This window comes from Mustelus asterias, chromosome 14 (genome assembly GCF_964213995.1).
Source record: "Mustelus asterias chromosome 14, sMusAst1.hap1.1, whole genome shotgun sequence".
In the NCBI taxonomy this organism is placed as follows: Eukaryota; Metazoa; Chordata; class Chondrichthyes; order Carcharhiniformes; family Triakidae; genus Mustelus; species Mustelus asterias.
In genome coordinates, this window is record NC_135814.1 from 28071016 (window position 1) to 28095448 (window position 24433).

Genomic DNA, 24433 nt, shown 5'->3' on the forward strand with positions numbered 1-24433 from the left:
AATCGGGAGATAATGCTGCAGCTGTGGTCAGACCCCACCTGGAGTACTGTGCCCAGTTCTGGTCGCCTCATTACAGAAAGGATGTGGAAGCCATAGAAAGGGTGCAGAGGAGATTTTCAAGGATGTTGCCTGGATTAGATGGCATGCCTTATGAGGATAGGTTGAGAGAGCTAGGTCTTTTCTCCTTGGAGAGGCGAAGGATGAGAGGTGACCTGATAGAGGTGTATAAGATGTTGAGAGGTATTGATAGAGTGGATTCTCAGAGGCTTTTACCCAGAGCTGGATTGGTTGCCACAAGAGGTCACAGGTTTAGGGTGCTGGGGAGTAGGTACAGAGGAGATGTTAGGGGTAAGTTTTTCACTCAGAGGGTGGTGGGTGTGTGGAATCGGCTGCCAGTAGTAGTGGTGGAAGTGGATTCGATAGGGTCTTTTAAGAGACTTTTGGATAAGTTCATGGAAGTTAGTAAGATAGAGGGGGTTATAGGTAAGCCTAGTAGGTAGGGACATGTTCGGTGCAACTTGTGGGCCCCAGGGGGCAGTAAATTCATGGGGAGGCAATGGCCTAGTGGCATTATCACCAGACTATTCACCCAGAAACTCAGCTAATGTTCTGGGGACATGGGTTCGAATCTCGCCACGGCAGATGGTCGAATTTGAAATCAATAAAAAATATCTGGAATTAACAGTTTACTGATGACCATGAGACCATTGTTGATTGTTGGAAAAACCCATCTGGTTCACTAATGTCCTTTCGGGAATGAAATCTGCCATCCTTACCTGGTCTGGCCTACATGTAACTCCAAAGCCACAGCAATGTGGTTGACTCTCAATTGCCTTCGGGCAACGAGGGATGGGCAACAAATGCTGGCCAGCTAACGATGCCCATGTCCCACAAATGAATTTTTTAAAATTGCTCGATGTTGAGTTGCCTTGGAATATTTTGCCATGTTAAAGGTGCGATATACAAGCAAGTTGTTGTTGTAATGTGGCATTTATCTTATGAGCCACAATTTTCATCGCCACGATATAACTGCCCAAACCTTAGATAATTTAATTCTCTTTGCCAGCATTAGTTTAAGAGGCTCAGGCGGCTTGTTTGATAATTGTCGAATCGAAGAATGGACAAATTGCATGAACTTGAGATCCAATACAGAGTCAACATTAGAGAATCAACTAAAGCAGCCAAGGGGAGTTGTAAAATGCAGAACAGTTGTTGGCACCCATTATTGCATTGAACCTGTCAACATATTAACTGATCAGTTAAGGCATATAGACTGCCACTTCACTTTGAAAGTGATGTTTGCGTATCACCAATAAAGGTGTCAGTATTGGCAAAGGAATTAAACTTCGACCAAGTCATGCATTAGTAAGGAAAGGTATGCTTTTCCAAAGCATCTGATTGAGTTATTTCAGATGAGCGAATTATTATGAGCAAACCATTAATGCATGGAAATTGGTACAGAACTGCGTACATTTCATCAAAGGAGCAGAGGAAAGACATTTGCATGAACATGCTTTCTGAAAGTTGCCATGTACATATTAAAATCCTTAGCCCACTATTTCAAAAGAGGTTTTAACAGCTTTAAAATAACCAAATTGGTGCTTGGAAATTGCTTATGGAAATCCATCATTCTCCATCTAAATTGCTTTGATTGTTACTCCCATGTTAGACTCATGGCAGAAATTCTCATAGTTGATTGATGTGGCAAGAGTTATGTTCATGCACAATTGGGGAATATAAAACACTCACGACAAATGAAGTTTGTTGTTTAATGAAGATTAGTGTGTTCATTAGTTACTGGCCATTCTTATGGTAATTTGGGGGCGATTTTGAGCCCACATTCTCTGTCTGCAGGAATGGCGGTGTGCACTCAAAATCCGGAAAGGCCGTTTGTGTGCCCAGAAGTTTCCGAGTTTTGGTCTTCCAGGCCCCTCACGGGCAGAGTGGCATGAAACATGCCACGGGACCCCAGAAAGCTCATTTTAATATATCAGCATGTCATTAGCGAGCACTCTCTCTCAAGGACGGAAACAGAGGGAGGAGCAGGAGAGATGATGATGGTTGTTGGGGGAGGGGTTGAGGGGAAGGGGCCAATGATGATTGAGGGGAAGGGAGGGGAGGGCTGACGATCGGGGGAGGGCTGGGGGGGCGGGGTAGAGAAGAGCTGACTCCCATTGAGGCTGGGGAGGGGAGCCCCTGAAACGTTGATAGTGGGCTGGAGGGTTGGGGGTAGGTTTATTCCTGATGTGATTGGGGCGCCATTTAATGATGGCACCCCGATCTCTGTGCAGCCGGGTTTTGCCAATGTGATGAGGCCCCTGCATAATGGCATGAAACACACCCTCTTGAATTTTTTTGGCGGAGTATCATAAGATCATAGAGTCATAGAATCCCTACAGTACAGAAGGATGCCATTTGGCCCTTTGAATCTGCACCAACAGCAATCTCACCCAGGTCCTCTTCCTGTAACCCCATGTATGTACCCTGCTCATCCCTCTGACATGAAGGAGCAATTTAACATGGCTAATTCACCTAACCTGCACATCTTTGGACTGTGGGAGGAAACCTGAGCACCCGAAGGAATCCCATGCTGAAACAGGGAGAATGTGCAAACTCCACACAGTCATCCGAGGCTGGAATTGAACCCGGGTCCCTGGCGCTGTGAGGCAGCAGTGTGACCTGGAGAGAAAACTGGCGTGTTTCTCAGCTCCAACCCAAACTGGATCTTTGACCTCGCGTGCAATCTTACTGGCTGGCTGCGTCAATCGAGTGGCGTGCAAGCCGATAAGATTGTGACCATTGATGGAAATAGTAAAAACAAGGCATGTAGCAGTTGAGAAAATGTCAGGTTGCATGAAATTATAGTAAGCCCCTGTATCCTCCAAAATTCCATTTTAAGAGTAAAAACAATCAAATGTTGCAGATGAACCATTTACGTTGGAATAGAGCTAACACCTCCAGATCGGCATGGACAAGGTGCCAAATTATGCCAAGGGGAAGTGCCAGGAGGCAGTGCGAGGCCACTACCTGGCCATGCCCCTCTCCCCGGTGAGCTATACTTATCTTTACCCCCCCCCCCCCTTGGAGACCCCTACGATTGGTTCACGTCTAGGTGAATATCCCATTGAGGGGTGGAGGGGGGGAATTTGGGGGAGGTCCCAGAGTGAATGCTCGCTAATCTGCATATGTTTTCTTGACTCTTGCAACATGCGAAACTGAATGATGAAAGCTGTGGGTAAATGCCATGTTTTGAGCTCTTGGTGTTAAGAGAAATAGTGCGATTTGTCAGAAGAAATCCTGTTTTATTAATTACAAAATTGTGGCTTTGTGAAAATGTTCACTTGAGAGAGAATCACTCGATTATTCTCTGACGCATCATGGTTGACAACTTGGATCGCTATGAGTGAAAACTTAGCTCTCTAATATTTTTTTCTATTTGATATTACAACGATTCTTGAAGTAAATCATTCTGCAATCTATGTTAGTATCTATTGCTAATGAAAGCAATCTTTGATCGTTCAATGTCAGACTCGCTGAGCAAGAAAGCACATGTCTGTTTTTAACTTCTGCTGCTTTGGGGAGTTTCAGATATTTATTTTCTAAGAAAATGATTATTTTTTAAATCATTTTGATCAGATTCCATCTGTTTTGTGGATTATTTCTAACATCACAACACTGACTATTATCTCAAGTAACAATGTCAGCTCAATATCTTGTGTGAGAAGGCAATACTATTGAAGGTTGTGTGGGTGGACATTCCATTTAAATGCAATAAATGCTCTGTTCATTGCTGAACTGGAGATAGCCAGAAATGGACCTACTAGCAAAACTTGTCAATAAATGATTCTATCAGTCTTGCTCACGAATTTAGAACAACGAATCAATAGTCTTCAAATGTCCTATTTCATTCATAGAAAGACAAATTTCTTTCGACATCCCCTCCATTTCTATTCCTATAGGAAATGTTTTAAGGTACTCAGAGACTTTAAACTTATTAGAAATTGAGTTAACAACCCTCCTAATACACTCAGCATAGATTTTCAATGGAGATGAAGAATCAGGTTTCACATACCCCTTCAGTAAGCTTGAGTTTGATGTTGTTGGATTGGGAAAAATTGTTGGATTAAGAATTGTTTTCCTCCACGATAAGTAATACGGTTGAATGCACAATAAATAAGATTAAGGAGCTCCATAATGTCCAATAGAAAACAAAATAATTTTAGTTTTTAGATTTAAAAACCTGAATCGCTCTTCTTATGAGCCAGCAGTTTATTTCAGTTTCTGGTTAATTCTTTTACTTTCTGACCAGCCCTCATAATTTTCTGAGATCACAAAAGTAGCTGTTGTGGGAAATTCTTTTAGGTGGCCTGATTGATTTAAAGACTAAATCTTTTCATGAAACATTGCATTTTGCAAAGGCAAAAAATGTTTATTCAGTTCAATGAAATTCTTAAACCAGTTTTATTAAAACAATTGACATGTTAGAATCAAAAACATCACAAATTAACAATTTTCAGACAAGCATACCATTAAGACAAGACAAATCTCATTTTGGCCAAAATGGGACATTAGTAGTCACGGGTGTAGAAGGTCCATCTAAATTGATTCAACCATAAATATTTGAGATTTCCCCCAGCATTCAATTATACAGATTCAGATTAGGAGCAGTAGGCCATGTGGCCCTTAAAACCTGCTTCGGCAATTGATAAGGTCATGACTGATCTGACTGTGGCCTCAACTCTACTTTTCTGTTTCCTACTTTTCTGTTTACTCTCTATAACTGTGACTCTCTTGTTAATAAACAATTTATCTAACTCAACCTTTAAGTATGTTCAATGACCCTCCACTGCTCTCCAAGGAAGATAATGCCACAGGCCCTCTGAAAGAAAAGAAGGCCACACATCTCTGCCTTAAGAAGGGGAGCTCTCATTTTTCAATGGTGTTCCTGAGTTCTGGTCAATCCCATAAGGGAAACATCCTCTCATTATCTACCCCGTCAAGTCCTCTTAGCATCCCATATGTTTCAATAAGGTCACCTCATATTCTTCTAAACTCCAATGGCTACTGGCCCAACCTTTCCTCCTCACAAGACAATCCATTCATCTCAGGAATCTTCTCTGAACTGCTTTGAATGCAAATCCTCCACTAAGTAAAGATTCCAAAATCATATATTCCATTGCCTGCAATAAATGACATTATTCCATTGGCCTTCTTAATCACTTGCTGTACCGACATATTGACTTTTTGTGATTCATGCACTGCAGAGTTCATCAATCTCTCTCTCTATTTAAATAATACGCTGCTTTTCTGTTCACTCTGTCAAAGTGGACAAGTTAACATTTTCCAACACTCTACTCCACTGCCAAATTTTTAATTTGCAGGACACTTAGAAAATCTTCATGTGATCAGGCAGAGTCCACATGGTTTTGTGAAAGGGAAATTGTGTTTGATTAATGCATTACCATTGAGGTAGTAACAAGTAATGTAAATAAAGTGGAACCTGTAAATGGGATATACTTGGATTTCCAAAAGGGACTTAGGTACCGCCTCAAACGTTACCGCACAAAATAAGAATTCATGGTGTAGAGTGGGGGGTAGGGGGCGTGATCAATGAACAATATCAGCAAACTTTCCATCTGAAATAGACACCCAGAGCTTTATTGAATAACATGAATACAACCTGAAACATCCCTCCAACCCTCACCTCTCATATTCCCCATGACTCATCCATACAACACCTGCCACCCCATGTCCTGTACACATCCACATAACACTGCAGACATTTTTTGTTTCAGTGGTTTAAAGGTCTGAGCTTTTCAATGCCTTGTAAGAAGTCTCACAACACCAGGTTAAAGTCCAACAGGTTTATTTGGTAGCACGAGCTTTTGGAACGCTGCCCCTTCATCAGGTGAGTGGAGAGTTGGGTTCACAAACAGGACATATATAGACACAGACTCAATTACAAGATAATGGTTGGCAGCGAGTCTTAACAGGTAATCAAGTCTTTACAGGTACAGACAATGCAAGTGGAGAGAGGGTTAAGCACAGGTTAAAGAGGTGTGTATTATCTCAAGCCAGGACAGTTAGAAGATTTTGCAAGCCCAGGCAAGTCGTGGGGGTTACAGATAGTGTAACATGAACCCAAGATCCCGGTTGAGGCCATCCTCATGTGTGCGGGAGTTGGCTATCAGTTTCTGCTCGCCGATTCTGCGTTGTTGTGTGTTTTGAAGGCCGCCTTGGAGAACACTTACCTGAAGATCGGAGGTTGAATGCCCTCGACTGCTGAAGTGTTCCCCGACAAGAAGAGACCACTCCTGCCTGGTGATTGTCGAGCAGTGTCCATTCAGTGTCCATTGTCGTAGTGTCTGCATGGTCTCGCCGATGTACCATGCTTCAGGACATCCTTTCCTGCAGCGGTTCAGGTAGACAACATTGGCTGAGACGCATGAGTGCGTACTATGTACCTGGTGGATGGTGTTCTCACGTGAGATGATGGCATCTGTGTCGATGATCTGGCACGTCTTGCAGAGGTTGCTGTGGCAGGGTTGTATTATGTCATGGTCGCTGTACTCTTGAAGGCTGGGTAGTTTGCTGTGAACAATGGTCTGCTTGAGGTTGCGTGGTTGTTGGAAGGCAAGTAGTAGGAATGTGGGGATGGCCTTGGCGAAATGTTCATCTTTATCGATGACATGTTGAAGGCCCTAAAGAAGATATCATAGCTTCTCCACTCTGGGAAAGTACTGGACGATGAAGGGTACTCTGTTGGCTGGGTCCCGTGTTTGCCTTCTGAAGAGGTTGGTGCGGTTTTTTGCTGTGGGGCGTCGGAACTGTCGATCGATGTGTCGAATGCCAAATCCTGTTCTTACAAGGGCATCTTTCAGCGCCTGTAGCTCTCTGTTGCATTCCTCCTCATCTGAGCAGATCTTGCGTATACGGAAGGCTTGTCTGTTGGGGATGGCTTCTTTAATGTGTTTAGTGTGGAAGCTGGAGAAGTGGAGCATCATGAGGTTATCCATGGGCTTGCGGTACAGTGAAGTGCTGATGTGACTGTCCTTGATGGAGATGTATGTGTCCAAAAACGCAACTGATTCTGTAGAGTAGTCCATGGTGAGTCTGATGGTGGGATGGAACTTGTTGATGTCATCATGTAGTTGTTTCAGTGATTCTTTAAATGCCTTGACAGCTCCTTTTGACTGGTGCTTTTGACAGGTCCTCTTGACACTTTTGACAGTTATGTTTGACAGGCTGTTAACAGTTCCAATGTGTTTGACCATTAATGATCCGCACATTTTGTGTTTTGCGTTCCTGGGCTACCAAAGTCCGATCTCAGTGGAGGCAGCAAATGTTTTCAAAGGCCAAATATCTCTGTAAACCGCGTATGCACGAAACATGAACCATTCCCATTCCCGCCCCTGCTAAAATGGGAAGTGCCACGTTCAGGGGCAGGACTGATTTTTGGCCACTTCCTTCATTTTCACCAGGTCAGTTTCAGGTCTGTGACCTTCTACTAGTCAATGACCTGAAATATTTGCCGGAGTTTTACCGTCTCGCCCGCCCGAGGCTCGTAAGATCCCACCTGAGGCCAATGGAAAATGCCATTTTGTGAGCCTCATCATCCCCGATTTTGGAGCGGGCAAGCTGGTAAAATTCCAGCAATTGACTCCGATTCTTTCTCCAGATTCTCTCTCCACAGATGCTGCCAGACCTGTCGAACATATGCAGCATTTTTGCTCTTTAACGCAGATTTCCGGCTTCTGCAGTATTTTGCCTTTGTAGAATTTGGGTTGTTTCTCCAGGTGAGGTTTAAGGTGATATTTTAGAGAGCAAAATACAAAGGCCTTACACTAACTACGTTGACTGTCTACTGTGCCTGTCCTGGGAAGTTAACTGTTATGAAGTGTTCATGTTTTGAAACTGAATAACCGCACAAATCTTAATTATGCAAGTTGTTTGTTTTTTATTTTTTTTAAAAATTCATCAAAGTACATTTTTTAAAAGCTCGAGGTAAAGATTTCTTCCATGCAGCAGTCACTGATTAAGGAGCCCTATTACCAAACAAATCTCTTCATAGTTGAACGCACATTCTACTGTTACAAATTATCATTTGGCAAATGTCAAGGGTCATCTCACCCAATTTGTTGAAAACTACTGACTCTGGTTCAATTATCAAGTGTGATTTTGCCAAAATTGGAAAGCAGGGAATTTGAAAATCTGGGGAATTATAGGTATTTCCTGGTTGAGGAAAGAAGGATGGATTTGTGGTGTAGGAGTATGTATGCTGTCATAGAATTTCAAAGAATTGTTGAATTTAAATCTTAATTTTATTCAATCTGACCAATCATGGGCAGCATATGTCCCTTAAATTAAGAATATCACACTAATGTGTACAAAGTATCTTACAAATGTACAAGTGCCAAGTTAGATTTTACTGCTGAAAATTCATTGACAGTGAAATTGGACTTGATAGAGCCTGTTGTTTGGCAACATGGATGCTGTTTTGGGACCAAAATGCTGTCCAATGTGTGCATGTATAGACTTCTGTCATGAATCATGACATTAGTGTGCATGCAGCTAACATCTGCTAGGAAGAACGCAGAAGACAGAAATCATGATGTCAATGAAAATGAAAAACTGATTTAACCCTGGCAGTGCTGTTTTGGAGATGAACATTGCAGTCTCACCCTCTCTTAACTGCACAGGGCTGAACATGTATGAAGCAGCAGGGAGGAACCGTCCTCTTCCGTCTGCGTGCGCGCACATGGCACACACACACACACTCACACTCACACACACACACTCACACACACACACACACTCACACTCACACACACACACACACTCACACACACTCACACACACACTCACACACACTCACACACACACACACACACACACACTCACACACACACACACACTCACACTCACACACACACTCATACACACTCACACACACACACACACACACACACACACATACACACAATTTGATGGGATCATCAACTACAACAGGTTAGTTGCTGAGGTTTTCCAGCATTTTCTGTTTTTGTGTAGCTTTTGAAGGCAATGGCCTCGTGGTATTATTGCTAGACTATTAATCCAGAAACTGAACTAAAATTCTGGAGACCCGGGTTTGAATCCTGCTACGGCAGATGGTGGAATTTGAATTCAATAAAAAATAAATCTGGAATTAAGAATCTACTGATGACCATGGAATTTGAATTCAATAAAAAATAAATCTGGAATTAAGAATCTACTGATGACCATGAAACCATTTTCGATTGTCGGAAAAGCCCACCTGGTTCACGAATGCCCTCTAGGGAAGGAAATCTGCCATCCTTGCCTGATCTGGCCTACATGTAACTCCAGAGCCACAGCAATGTGGTTGACTCTCAACTGCCCTTTGAACAAGGGCAATTAGGGATGGGCAATAAATGCTGGCCAGCCAGTGATCCCGCCTATATCCCACGAATGAATAAAAAAAAGTTGCTAGTTGACTTCATTTGGTTGTTGCTCCAATTCTACAAGTGTTTGGTGCTTTCCATTGTTGTTTTAAGTTGCAAAATTCTTACAGTGGAGTGGTGTGGCAGGTGTAGAAAACATTTGCATGACTTTAAGGGTTTTGTACAAACCAGCCAGCCCCTGACATCAGTGCAGTAATAGGCCTTCCCCTTGGAAAACACCATGACTTGGAGAATGAGCAAGAGGCCACAGAGAGCAGAGCAAACTGGTGAAAGAGGAAGGAGGAAAATTAAGGAGAAGAACAAGATGAAAGGCATTAGCAACATTAACAGCCCCTTTCTGCTCAGGATGTACATGAAGAACGACTTCAAGGGCGATACAAGTAATCACAATCTCAGATCCTCAATTGCTCTTTCATAGGTCATCATATCACTATTTTGGTCTCAATGTCAAAATGAAACCATGCCAGATTACATATAAACGTAAGTTAATCACTCTTGCCCTTTTTCTTAGTTCTTATCTTCCCATGTACCTTTGCCATGATACTCATAGGAATTGCTGTTCTCGTGGCTGCAATATGGCTGGTGAAATATTCCTGACCTCCAGTGGAGAAGAGTGGAGGTGGCCTTGAAGGATGACCTCAAGCAACTCTGTGTGGTGGACTTCAGTTGTGCCTTTGTCCTGCCTGAACCACCGTTGTGTGTTTGTTATGCCTGGACACATCCCCTGCCGGCTCGGCTCCTCCCCTTGTCACCTAGTATAAAGGTGGCTTCTCCTCCCCCTTGTTCAGTTCGGGTCGGTTTCCTGTTGGGATGTACTCCTGATTCTGTTATGAATAAAAACCTACAGTTGTATTGGCACACAAGTAGTCTTTTGCCTAATTGATAGCGCATCACTCTGACAGAAAAGGCACTTTATCAGGCTGCAAAACTTTGGCACGGACAGAAGCAGTCTGCTGTCACAGACAAACAACTGCAAGGGCACTGGCAGAGTGGCAAGCATGGGACCATGAATGCTGCCATCCAGTGAGGACGACAGGTCATACTCCATGGAGCCATTGTTACTCCCTCAGGATGTGCCTCAACAATCACAGTATTATGTTGGAGTTTGCTAGATTGCTGTGACAGATTGCAATTCCCTTATTGCATACTGGTATTCACAGTCATGCTGATAGTAGTCTGGCCTTGCATTGCAGCAAGCTGATTTCTGCATCCTCAGGGTTAAACGTCTGGTATTGTACTCCATGGCTACCTGCTCGCAGTGGCTTGTGAAAGGCTGTGCCTGAAAAGCTGACTGGCCTCCTGTTGGCAGTCTCATACTTCCCAAAAGGCCTCCAGTGCAGCATCCAAAATACTTAGGGCCTGTTCTCTCTCATGTTGTAAGAATAGAATAGAATAGAATCCCTACAGTGCAAAAGGAGGCCATTTAGCCCATCGAGCCTGCACCTGCAACAATCCCACCCTATCCCCGTAAGCCACGTATTTACACTGCTAATCCCCCTGACGTTGGCAATTTAGCATGGCCAATCAACCTAACCTGCACATCTTTGGATTGTAGGAGGAAACTGGAGCACCCAAAAGAAACCCATGCAGACACGGAAAGAACATATAAACTCCACGCATTCAGTGACCCGAGGCTGGAATCGAGCCCGGGTTCCTGGTGCTGTGAGGCAGCAGTGCTAACCATTGTGTTATGAAATTCTTCGCTGTTTGGCAGGTCAGGTTCATTTGCTACACAACAGCCTGCAGCTGCTTCCAGGACAATGCATCTTCAATTTAAGTGGTTCAGGCCACCATTATGCAATGCCCGAAGTTACAATTTTGCCCCCCCTTCCCCCCGATAGCACATCTAGCCAATGAGCAATGTGGTTAATGCTGGTTACAAATAGCAATCATTTTGAGAAGCAGGCAACAAAAGTTGGTGTGTTGACTTCATTTCAATCAATGGGGATGAACTCATGACACAATGTGATCCTCATGCTCCTTTACAGGAACAATCTAATTTAGCCCCCATTGCTTCTGCATTTTAGAAAAGTGAATTCTTGCCAATAAAACCATTCAAACCTTAAATGTAAAATGTTAACTGACCTAAAGTGACTTGGCCATATTTGGCAACTATTAAACTAAGCTAATGTCAGACAAAGAACCCTTTGCAACAAGCAGTATAAAGTACACTATAGGTGCATGCTAAGTAAGAGTTGAGAATGCCACGTAAAACAGCATTAATATTAAAGTAAAAGTCATTTCAGTTTTCATCTTCTATATTTATGTTCGAGCTTGCACACGCTTTATATTCTATTCATGCCTGCAGTCGCAGCTCTAATAAATGCCACTACCTCACTTTAATTGGAAAATGTTTTAATCTATTGGTTCAGATTCCTGCAGTAACCCAAAATCCACTCGTGGCAAGTTGGCTGATTAACTATCAGGAACTCAATAGTACTTGCTGAGAAAACAACATCCAATCCTCTAGGTTGTCAGCGACTATCCTGAAGATGTTCCAGAAACATGAAGTGCATAAACAAATGCAATTGGATGTCCATAATAAACCTGTATCATTAATATTCAGATGGAAGGAAAAAAATCTTTGAATCAATAATCAATGTGAATTGGTTGCAAATGTTTTTTTTTGTACTGTTATTCATAGGAATAATTTTTCCTCCAAACGATAGCTGGATAGAATGTGGGATAAAGTTTTGTGCAGCAGTCACAAGATAGATGGATAGGACATAGATGTGTTAATTTACCTATTTTACAGTCAAGCTGGCATGTCTTTCCATCAAAGGGCTTCCAGCACGAATCGTGGTCCATTTTCTATATATTTGGTAGCAAATAATTTGTTGTTATTGGTCATTTAATTCATAGCAGTGAATGATTCAAGTTCAGCTGTTAAAATGGAGACAAATCTGTAAGTGCTTCAATTTCTACGACTTATTTCACTTAAAACTCTCGAATCCTGGTCCTGAAATTAACTATGTTCCTCCCATTCCACTGCCATAACTTTGAATGGAAATCCTAGAAAAACGGAATTAACAGCCAGATTTAATCATTTTTGCCATTTTGCCAAGGGTTCTGCATGTATCCTATCCGAAAACCTGTGGAGTTGGTTAGCTCAGTTGGCTGGAAGGCTAGTTTGTAATGCAGAGCCAACAAAGCAAGTTTGATTCCTATACCGGCTGAGGTTATTTGTGAAGGTCCGACTTCTCAACCTTGCCCCTCACCTGAGGTGTGGCGATCCTCCGATTAAATCACTACCAGGCAGCTCTCCCCCTCAAAGGGCAGAACAGCATTTGATCATCTGGGACTACTGTGATTTTATCAGGAAACCTCCACAGAATTTGTAATTTTCTACTGAACATTTCAATTTCCAGCTCTGTTACTCAATATGAGTTTGTATCTGATAGAAAATGATAAATACACCAGTTGGTTGTCACCATTAGGTGTATCTAACACTTGGCTATCATTATTCAGCAGGGAAAGAAAAATCAAACTTTAATTAATTCATTTTGACGTTATGTCAAGCTTCATGCGCAATACTTCAAATTTATTAGCTCAAATTGCAGCCACTTTGACCAGTGACAGACCTGTAACAATCAATACTTCAGCTTAATGCTGCTTAGGTCAATATTCGCTGTCCACACACAAGTTTGGAATGTTAAAAATGTATCCCTACCATACAACTAGCTTTGTCTGCAGTTCAAATAAACATGCAACCACTGGAAAATTTGACATTCACCATTTACATTTTACAGAAGCATTACACCTTAACATGGCTTATATATTAAATAATCATTCTCTGCTTCTTTCACATTCAGATCAGAAAAAGTTACTGAATATGGAACTAAAACAGGGACTGCATTATTAACAATGTTTTAATGCTTATAAATTATTCATTCTCCACATATGTCAGATGAATAATGTTTTAACATTTGAGCAGTGAATGTCCTTTATTTATTGGAAATAACGTAAATGTGAGATATTCATGCAATAATGGATGTTTCTATAGTGGATATTCATTACACATTAATTGAACAATCGACTTAAACACTTGCAGTAATGGAGCTAACAGTGCAGAAATTCTAGAGAATCACAGTGAGAATAACTTAAGCCAAGAGGTACTCCACGCCATAATGTGCTGTGACTTTTCAACGACTCCACAGAGACCCTCACTGAAAAAAAATGAGCAGCTATTTATCTCAGCCCTACCCCATTTCAAAATCAATAGAGCGATCAAGTTGTGGAATTGACACCACAACTGCTGAGACATTACAGAATGCCAAGCTCAGTAAGCTTGGAATCAGAAAAATGATCCATAATTTGTTATATAAAGACTTTTTCTTTCAGTATAATACTTCTCAAGGTGAACTGTTTTGGGGCTGACTTCCCAATCTGCTTTCCGTTTCCCATTGCGCCAGAGAGCAGCATGAATTGCTGTTATGCACCTAATGTCATTAGTTTCTTGCAAATTGTGCTGTGGATTTGCCACTGGACCATTGGGTAACCAAACTGTCTACCTTACAACGATTTCCACTATCTTCCCATTGCAGCAAATTACGCTTATTTCTCAGAAACTGAATGTTTTCTGTCACCACTTCAAGAACAGAAAAGCTTACAAAAGATTCAATTAAGATCTAGTTATAGACCTGTGATGTTTTACATATTTCAGGGGGTTTCCAAAAAAATTAGTATTTCTTCCCATGAAAACAATACACTGCTACTGATCCGAGTCGAAGTGAAGAATTTACAAACCATTTAAATGCGTCAACCAAAGTGGGAATTGTGTCGATTGTTACTGATTTGCATTCAAGTGAAGGCATCTGGTTGGAACATAATTATTTCCTAAATTTCAGAGGTCCATAAAGTTACATTTTGCATAGAGTTGATTCTCAGGAAATGAATCTCATGCTCGTGATTCATAAGTACTAATACTTCCACAAGGTATAATTTTTAATTGTCTTTCTCACAACATGACTTTCCTCTACTTAATGAATGCATGGTAGCAAACTGAAACACATGGGACATTCAATCCTAATTCAATTTGCAATGCATTAGTTGACATGTATGCTCAATAAATATATAAGGTTTAAGCTCTTGTAAATTCACAGGAAAATCAATGGTGTAACACTGAAGAAGCCTGTTCTTTCTTTGCACATGATCTTCCACTGGCTATTTGCAATGCTCTGTGTTGCCAATTTCTGTGTTTACCGATTGCCAACATTGACTCCGGCATTATTTTTTTTTCACTTGTTTCATGTGTTTGTTTTTTATCATAGTATCTCATGTAAAAATAGTGCAAAAAAAATCCAAGTTCCTTGTGGGTTTCCTGTCCCTGAATTAAGCCTCAGCAGATAACTTCAACAAAGCAAGCATATCATTTGGATCAAAAGGTCTCTTTGTTTCAGAATTCTTCAGGTTTTACGGAATTTTCTTGCAGGTTTGTGGTGATTGACTGTTCAGACCATGTGACCCTTACTCTGTAAGGCTGGTCTTAAAGTGGCAATCATCACAAGTTTTTTCTAACAATGAGCTTTTTTAAAATTCATTTGTGGGACATGGGTGTCGTGTCGCTGGCTGGCATTCATTACCCATCCCGAGTTGCCCTTAACCTGAATGGCCTACTTGGCCATTTCAGAGGGCAGTTGAGATTCAACCACATTGCTATGGCTCTGGAATCACATGTAGGCAAGACCAGGTAAGGATAGCAGATTTTCTTCCATAAAGGACATTACTGAGTACAAGAGTTGGCAAATCATGTTGCAGCTATCTAAAACCATGGTTAGGCCGTATTTGGAGTATTGCGTGCAATTCTGGTCATCACACTACCAGAAGGACGTGGAAGCTTTGCCGAGAGTGGAAAGAAGATTCACCAGGATGTTGCCTGGTCTCGAGGGCAATGGCTATGAGGTGAGGTTGAATAAACTAAGATTGTTTTCACTGGAAAGACAGAGGCTGAGGAGAGACTTGATAGAGGTCTACAAAGGGTGGCATAGACAGGGTGGGTAGTCAAAGGCTTTTTCACAGGGTGGAAGTGTCAATTACAAGGGGGCACAGGCTCAAGGTGAGAGGGGAAAAGTTTAAGGGAGATGTGCAGGGGATGTTTTTCATGCAGAGAGTGGTGGGTACCTGGCACACACTGCCAGAGTACGTGGTGGAAGCAGGCACCATTAGCAATATTTAAGGGGCATCTGGATGTGTACATGAATAGGGAGGGAATAGAGAGATATGGACCCAGTAAGGGCAGAAAGTTTTTCTTTAAGTTTAGCTGGGGCATCATGATCAGCATGGGCTTGGTGGGCCAAAGGGCCTGTTCCTGTGCCGAACTTTTCTTTGTTTTTTTTTGTAGTGCAGGTTTTTCCGACAATTGACAATAGTTTCATGGTCATCAGATATTTTTATTGAATTCAAATTCCATCATCTGCCGTGGCGGGGATCCAAACCCAGGTCCCCAGAACATTAGCTGAGTTTCTGGATTAATAGTCTCGTGATAATACAACTAGGCCATTGCCTCATCTGCTTGAATGTATCAGGTTGAATATCAGCCACAAATGGAATGCATCCCAGAACTGTTGCAATACAGCATAGCCATAATGATTGAGCCAATTAACTTTGCATGCAAGTCCAATTGTGCTTTGCTGAACTCAAAAAGGTTCTTTAAAAAAAACGCTGTTCAAATACTTCAAAACAGGTGCTGGCCAGAGCAGCAAATCCATATTGATAGCAACAGTTTTGATTTGATTTGATTTGATTTATTATTGTCACATGTATTAACATACAGTGCAAAGTATTGTTTCTTGCGGGATACAGACAAAACACACCATTCATAGAGAAGGAAATGAGAGAGTGCCGAATGTAGTGTTACAGTCATAGCTTGGGTGTAGAGAAAGATCAACTTAATGCAAGGTTAATTCAAAAGTCTGATGGCAGCAGGGAAGAAGCTGTTCTTGAGTCGGCTGGTACGTGTCCTCAGATTTTCGTGTCTTTTTCCCGACGGAAGAAGGTGGAAGAGAGAATGTCAGGGGTGCATGGGGACCTTAATTCTGCTGGCTGTTTTGCTGAGGCAGCTGGAAGTGTAGACAGAGTCAATGGATGGGAGGCTGGTTTGCACGTTGGATTGTAGTTTCTTGCGGTCTTGGGCAAAGCAGGAGCCATATCAAGCTGTATCACACCCAGAAAGAATGCTTTCTATGGTGCATCTGTAAAAGTTGGTGAGAGTCGTAGCTGACATGCCAAATTTCCTTCATCTTCTGAGAAAGTAGAGGCGTGGTGGGCTTTCTTAATTATAGTTTCAGCATGGGGGGGACCAGGACAGGTTGTTGGTGAACTGGACACCTAAAAACTTGAAGCTCTCGACCATTTCTACTTCATCTCCATTGATGTAGACAGGGGCCTGTTCTCTTCTATGCTTCCTGAATTCAAGGTCAATCTTTATTAATTTTGTTGACATTGAGGGAGAGATTATTGTCACCGCACCAGTTCACCAGATTTTCTACTTCATTCCAGTACTCTGTCTCGTCATTGTTTGAGATACGACCCACTACAGTGGTCATAACTGTCATAACAAGGTTGTGTTTATATTATGGAATTTACAAGTTGTGCATATGTAGGTTTGCTGACTTATCCAAAACACACAATAGTCTGCATTTTCTTCTTGCTGTCCACTGCAGCCTTTGGGCAATTGTCAGCAAGATGCTCGCACAGTGAAAAGGCACTTTCTAACTCATTTTAAGACTCATTTTCTTCTTCATCCTCCTCATTGTCCTCCTTTTCATCATCATCCTCTTCATTGTCGTCATCGTCACCTTCCCTATCACCACCAACACCTTCCTCCTCTTCCTCGTGCATTCTGGCTTTAGTTACCAAGATCTTCTTTCGCAAGATAATCAACCAGAAACATTGCGTTAAGGTGAAATGCTTATTAAACTCTGGCCTGAGATATTTTTTATTCACATTCCACCCTTATTTTGGATGAATAATAAATCTTTCAGGCCAATAACGACCATAATTTCTTGAAGTTAAAATGCCCCATAAATATTGGACCATTAAACTGTGTTATGCACCAGAAAACACGTTGGAATTGTGGTTCAAAACAGGCCATATTATGAGCAATTAATTTCTTTTTTCTTTTGCGAAGCACATTTCAAAAATGTATTGGTTAAAGGCACTATCTGAATACAAGATGTTATTGGTGATGTTTGATGATTGCAAATGATGCTGACCTCTACTTTGATAGATGAAGGCTGTGCAATTAGCAAGAATGAGCTGAAGCAAGTCGGAAATGTATATAGATTGCATATTTGTAACTCTCCAATGTTCGCTCATTTTCCAGAAAAACTCTAAAATGAATTGCGTTTCAGATACACGCATTGAAGAACAATGTACTCTAATGATATACTTTAAAAGTTAAAATGCATTTGCAAGTCACAACAGCATTGGATTTTTGCTGTATTGCCATTAATCCTATTAGCAACCAGAGACCATTACCAAAACTGTGGACTATGTATTTAACTGGAATTGAATTGCTACGTACTGTTTAAAAATGCAAAAACAGATTATATCAGCAGCAAGCACTTAATCATCTTTTCAAGGATCTTCCACAAATATTTTATCATAAAGGGGAAACTAACCTTCAGAGTCCTGCTGTGAGATGTTGCATTGAAAATAATGTATCATATCATTTATTTAGAGAATATTTCTGAAATGCCTCAAATATTTATCAAATTTATGCCTGGCAGGGATTCTTTTTCCAAAGATATTCTTTTTTAAAAACTAACTCTTTGACCATTGTGCTCTGCCCTAGGCTAGATGCTGATTCAAGTCACATATATGAGTTTTTTGAGCCATTGAGAATAGCTGAGGGGATTTTCTCTTGCCTTCTTCATTGTTTTATCTTTGAAGTACCTTCTTCCAGATGATCTTCAACCAAGGTAAAAGAGACACTTAACAATGGGGTGGGTGAGCACCTGCACCCATTGCATACAAGTATCTCCCTCATCCTCCATGGCATCAAACCCATACCTGAGTGAAGGCGAAGGCCTCATGGTATTATTGCTCGACTATTAATCCAGAAACTCAGCGAATGTTCTGGGGACCCGGATTCGAATCCCGCCATGGCAGATGATGAAATTTGAATTCAATAAAAAATAACCAGAATTTACGAATCTATTGATGACCATGCAAACCATTGTTGACTGTCAGAAACAACTCATCTGCTTCATTAATGTCCTTTAGGGAAGGAAATCTGCTGTTCTTATCCAGTCTGGCCTATATGTGACTCCTGAGCCACGGCAATGTGGTTGACTCTCAACTGCCCTCTGAAATAACCGAGCAAGCCAGTCAGTCAGTCCAAGGGTAACTAGGAATGTAGAATAAATGCTAGCCTTGCCCGCGACGCCCATGTCCCATGAATGAAGTTTTAAAAATAATCAAAAATGGCTTCTTTCCCCTCCCCCACCATCCCCCTGAAATCAATGCTGGCATCACCCTCTCTGTTTCTCCCCCCCCCCCCCCGCTCCCCCCCCAACCGCCACCAACGGTCACTGCTGGCATCACCCTCTCCCTCTCTCCCCCTGCAACAGTCATCGCGGGTATCTCCCTCTCTCCCCTCCACCATACACACATTCCCCAGCCACATGAGGCTCCCACTAGGATCCGCCCATGACACTGCAATGTCAACCTGTGCCAGGGGGCAATGCCCTGGCACTGCCTGGCCATGACCCTCTCCCCCAGGGGAATCCCCTCAACAGGTTATATTAAAATGTATTAAAATACATTTAAATGAAGTTCTTGCCCTTTGTAGGTGTGAACTTCACTGCCTCACCACCGAAGGGCAGGGACAATAATGGAACATGATCTCTCCGAAGAGGATCATGTTTTCCAATTCTCTCTGGATTTTCAGCTCAAATTGCTGTTCTCTATGATGGCAGATGTGGGCTGAAAATCACCTCCAATGTTTGTGTACAAGAGATAAAGAGTGTCAAATGCTTGTAGTTTCTGCTAATGAAACTTTGAAAGTCTGGATGATTGACACTTTTATAGGTGTATAGTAAAAAGAGTTTTTTCAAGGAAGTAAAAACTTATAAATTAACCACCTTTGTTTTAAAGCTTTTCCACACAGACTATTATGACTACATGGTTCATTGATTCTGTATAGAGTTTATATTGGGTGAATGGGCATGAAAGTGCCTTATTTTCCTGAACTCTTAAGTGCCATAGGTTGACATGGAGGGTCTGAGGGGCCAAGTGGAGTGGATGGGGGTATTGGTTGACATGGAGGGTACGAAGGACCATGGGGGTTGGGTGTAGGGGCATAGGTTGGAATGGGGCATGTATAAGACCTTTTGAACATACCTTTCAGAAGATTCCCACTTTAAAGATTGGAGATTTAGGGATTAAGGATACACATCCCCATTATGGAGCTAGCCAGGTCAGGAATGCAGGGTATGGGCTTGTGACCTGCAACAACCCGCACCCTTTGCTTGCACTTGTGAAAATTGAGAGAGTCAGGAGTGGGACCAGGAATCCGGGGATTGAGGCCCAGCTGCCATGTTTAAAGTTCCATGGTGTCTGCTCAACTCCGCGAAAATCCAACCCATTATCGCTCGGTTGGTGGTCACTTAAAAACAGCAATGACCGAAGGTGATAGGCCATTGTGGTACTGAAGCTGGTATTTTTTTGAGCCAGGATTTTCCAGTCCATGACGGCAATCATCGCTGGTGGGTTGGAAAATTGGACAGACCAGTCAAAGATCCATTGATTTCAGGCGGAACCGGAACATTCCGGCATTGAATGAAATGTAAAACCCACAACGTGCCTGCCTTTTTAGTGGACATAAGTAAAGCTATGGCACTATTTCGACCAGCATCACTAAAACAATTTATGTGCTCATTATTACAGCTATTTTTGGGGAACCTAGTGTATGGATATTCTATATAATAACAGCATCTACATTTCAAATTTGGCAGTCATGCATTTTGAGATTCCTGAATACATGATGGTACTATACACATACAAGTCTGTATTCCTTTCTGTTGGTTTCCTAAGCGAAATTAGTTTTACTTGCTGGTAATGGTTAGCATGAGGACGACACAAAAAATGATTGCTACAATGCTCAAGTGCTGGAAAACCCATGAATTCACAGATAAATCTCTGCCAGTTTGACTATAAAAATTGGTTTCCTGAAGAATGTGTGAATTCTTGCAGTAATGACAGTAAATGGTCAGCAAGGTGATTCGCACTGCTGCCTCACAGCGCCAGGGACTTGGGTCCCATTCCCGGCTTGGGTCACTGTCTGTGTGGAGTTTGCACGTTCTCCCCGTGTCTGCGTGGGTTTCCTCCGGATGCTCCAGTTTCTTCCCACAGTCCAAACGACGTGCTGGTTAGGTACATTGGCCATGCTAAATCCTCCCTCAGTGTACCCAAACAGGCGCCGGAGTGTGGCGACTAGGGGATTTTCACAGTAACCTAATTGCAGTGTTAATGTAAGCCTATTTGTGACACTAATAAATAAACTGTAAAAAAGCGTCAGCCACACACACTTAGCACACCTTGCACGTCAAGTCATAGAAACTTTGCAATGTACTGACCACTTTAAGTATGCTCACTGCCTCGTTGTTCTAAGAGTATCTTAATAACTAATCAATGCACTGATATAGCTTTAAGCCTTCTAGTTAACGATTTTACCAAATAAAGCCAAGTATTTAGAAAATACCTATTCAAGAAATAAACAAGATTGTAAATTATGGGATGAAAGAGCAAGGTTAAATCTTTATTTGACATTGAGTTGGTTTTGAAATTACTTTAATGGCTTTCAATTACAATATGGATTTTTAGGAACAATGTGTTAATGGGAACTTTTCCTCTGCCGTTTTGATATAATGGCGTTTCTGTGGTTTCAATTCAGCAGTGTCATCATTAATGCAATTTGCATCTTATGTTTATCAGTTCCTCACAGTTTTTGGTGGAAAACTACAGTTGTTATTTATGCTTGTGTACTGGATGATTACTGTAGCAGGGAAATCAGATAATGAATTGAAGTTGTGTTTATAATTACAGCACCAAATCCTTGTGAGTCTAATAATGGCAAAGGGCCATGTTCTCATTTGTGCCTGATTAATTACAATGGAACTGCTGCATGTACATGTCCTCATCTAATGAAACTAGCCCCCGATGAGAAGAACTGCTATGGTAAGTGCCTGGAAATCTGTCAAATCAAAATAAAGCCTTGTCACTGATTTTCAATAACCACAAGTGTTCCTATTTTACATTGCAGGGGTTCGTTCGAGATGTACATTTGTACATTGTGCATGACACCATCCATTAACTTCTGTATGCGAGGAAAGCTGTTTTTAGAAGCTGATGGTTTCAAGCCCCACTTATAGGGAGGCACAGTGGCAGTGGTTAGCACTGCTGACTCACAGTGCCAGGGAGCCGGGTTCGATTCCCGGCTTGGGTCACTGTCTGTGCGGAGACTGCATGTTCTCCCATGTCTGTGTAGATTTCCTCCGGGTGCTCCGGTTTCCTCCCACGGTTTGAAAGACGTGCTGGTTAGGTGCATTGGCCATGCTAAAATCTCCCTCAGTGTATCCGGACAGGCACCAGAGTGTGGCAACGAGGGGATTTTCACAGTAACTTCATTGCAGTGTTATGTAAGCCTATTTGTGACTAATAAATAAACTTTCCTCAGCACTTTAACATGAAGGAGTAAAGTTTCTGCTAGTTTCCTCTGGTATTTTGAGTGTGATTTTCTCAAAATTGCTCAGATCAACTCAAACGTTTGCAGAATTTGAATGAAAACTGCATTCAGCACAAAGTGAGTTCCCATGAGCTTTGAGAAGCTTCCCACTGGAAGGTGGTACCACTCATAAAACTGGTCCCACCACCAGATCAGACTAATCATCACGTCAAGTTCCTCCGAATTGTACTCATTTGCAGGCCTCTTGGGAGACCGTTAAATAAGCTTTTAGTTTTTGTGCAACAGCACAAATTAGCAACTAAAAGCTTTTAAATATGAAATAATGAATTTACTAGGGAGCTGACCACTGCACACCAATGAAATTTGTTTAAAGTTTATTTATTAGTGTCACAAATAGGCTTACATTAACATTGCAATGAAGTTACTGTGAACATCCCCTGAGAGAATTTAGCATGGCCAGTGCATCTAATCAATGATAAATTGTAAATGGTTCTGTATAGTTTTTTTTTTAAGTGACTTAAAATTGAGTTGCTCACATGTGGTTGATTAGACATTAAGAAACTTATTTTTGTGATAAACCCATTTTTAGCTCTGTGAATAAAATTGAACAAATTACCACTAAATAACCCAGGAACCTTGTTTAATGCAAGAAAAAAGAACAATTTTTAAATGCTGCCTGATTCCTCTGATTCATGCACGACTTTATGTTGAGGATTATGCTAAGATTTGAGTGGCAAACTGAATCATAACTTAATTTCAGAAAACTAGCCCAACTTTGAGCACAGTTTGCACCTGGTTTGCCAATTGCACCCAAGATAGACCCGAACCCCATAACCTAGGCTGCTTGTTACGGTCATGAAGAAATGCTACATTGCTGGAGTTGCCATTTTGTAGATAATTGCCGAAAACGTCTGTCCTCGTTCGCGGCTGGAATTTTCTGGTGCCGCTGAAAGTGAATGGTGTTTTAGCTGGAAAAATGCCAAATTCTCCATCCCCACTTGCAATGGCGTGGCCATGAACGAGAGAGGAGAATCTCACCCGATATGTTAAGCCGATGACCTTGCTTGTCGAGTTCAATGCAAAAGATCCCATGGCATTATTTAAGAATCAAGAGTTCTCATGGTACCCTCATCAACAATTAGCCATCAACGAACACAACCAAAATAGATTCATTTAGCAGTTATTGTTGGCTTGTTCGATCTTAGAACCATAGAACCACAGAAAATAACCGCTCAGAAACAGGCCTTTTGGTCCTTCTTGTCTGTGCCGAACCATTTTTTGCCGAGTCCCACTGACCTGCACTTGGACCATATCCCTCCACACCCCTCTCATCCATGAACCCGTCCAAGTTTTTCTTAAATGTTAAAAGTTTACCACTACCACTTACCACTACCACTACCATTTACCACTTTATCTGGCAGCTCATTACACACTCCCACCACTCTCTGCGTGAAGAAGCCCCCCCTAATATTCCCTTTAAACTTTTCTCCTTTCACCCTTAACCCATGCCCTCTGGTTTTTTTCTCCCCTAGCCTCAGTGGAAAAAGCCTGCTTGCATTCACTCTATCTATACCCATCAAAATCTTATACACCTCTATCAAATCTCCCCTCATTCTTCTACGCTCCAGGAAATAAAGTCCCAACCTATTCAATCCCTCTCTGTAACTCAGCTTCTCAAGCCCCGGCAACATACTTGTGAACCTTCTCTGCACTCTTTCAACCATATTTACATCCTTCCCGTAACTAGGTGACCAAAACTGTACACAATACTCTAAATGCGGCCTCACCAATGCCTTATATAACCTTACCATAACACTCCAACTTTTATACTCGATACTCCGATTTATAAAGGCCAATGTACCAAAGGCACTCTTTACAACTCTATCTACCTGTGACATCACTTTTAGGGAATTCTGTACCTGTATTCCCAGATCCCTCTGTTCAACTGCACTCTTCAGAGTCCCACCATTTACCCTGTATGTTTTTTTTTGGTTTGTCCTTCCAAAGTGCAATATCTCACACTTGTCTGCGTTAAATTCCATTTGCCATTTGTCAGCCCATTTTTCTCGTTGTTCCAAATCCCTCTGCAAGCTTTGAAAACCTTCCTCACTGTCCACTACACCTCCAATCTTTGTATCATCAGCAAATTTGCTGATCCAATTTACCACATTATCATCCAGATCATTGATATAGATGACAAACAACAATGGACCCAACACCAATCCCTGCGGCACACCACTAGTCACAGGCCTCCACTCAGAGTAGTAATCCTCCACAACCACTC

At 41.8% G+C, this 24433-nt stretch overlaps 1 protein-coding gene across 1 annotated transcript in view; it reads left to right on the plus strand.

Moving 5' to 3' along the window:
* LOC144504127 (low-density lipoprotein receptor-related protein 1-like) overlaps window positions 1–24433 on the plus strand; it is a 1391705-nt gene that overhangs the window by 815690 nt on the left and 551582 nt on the right. Inside the window, exon 30 of the mRNA XM_078229303.1 lies at window positions 21510–21641. Coding sequence (XP_078085429.1) covers window positions 21510–21641 — 132 coding nt within the window. The remainder of the gene's footprint in view (window positions 1–21509; window positions 21642–24433) is intronic.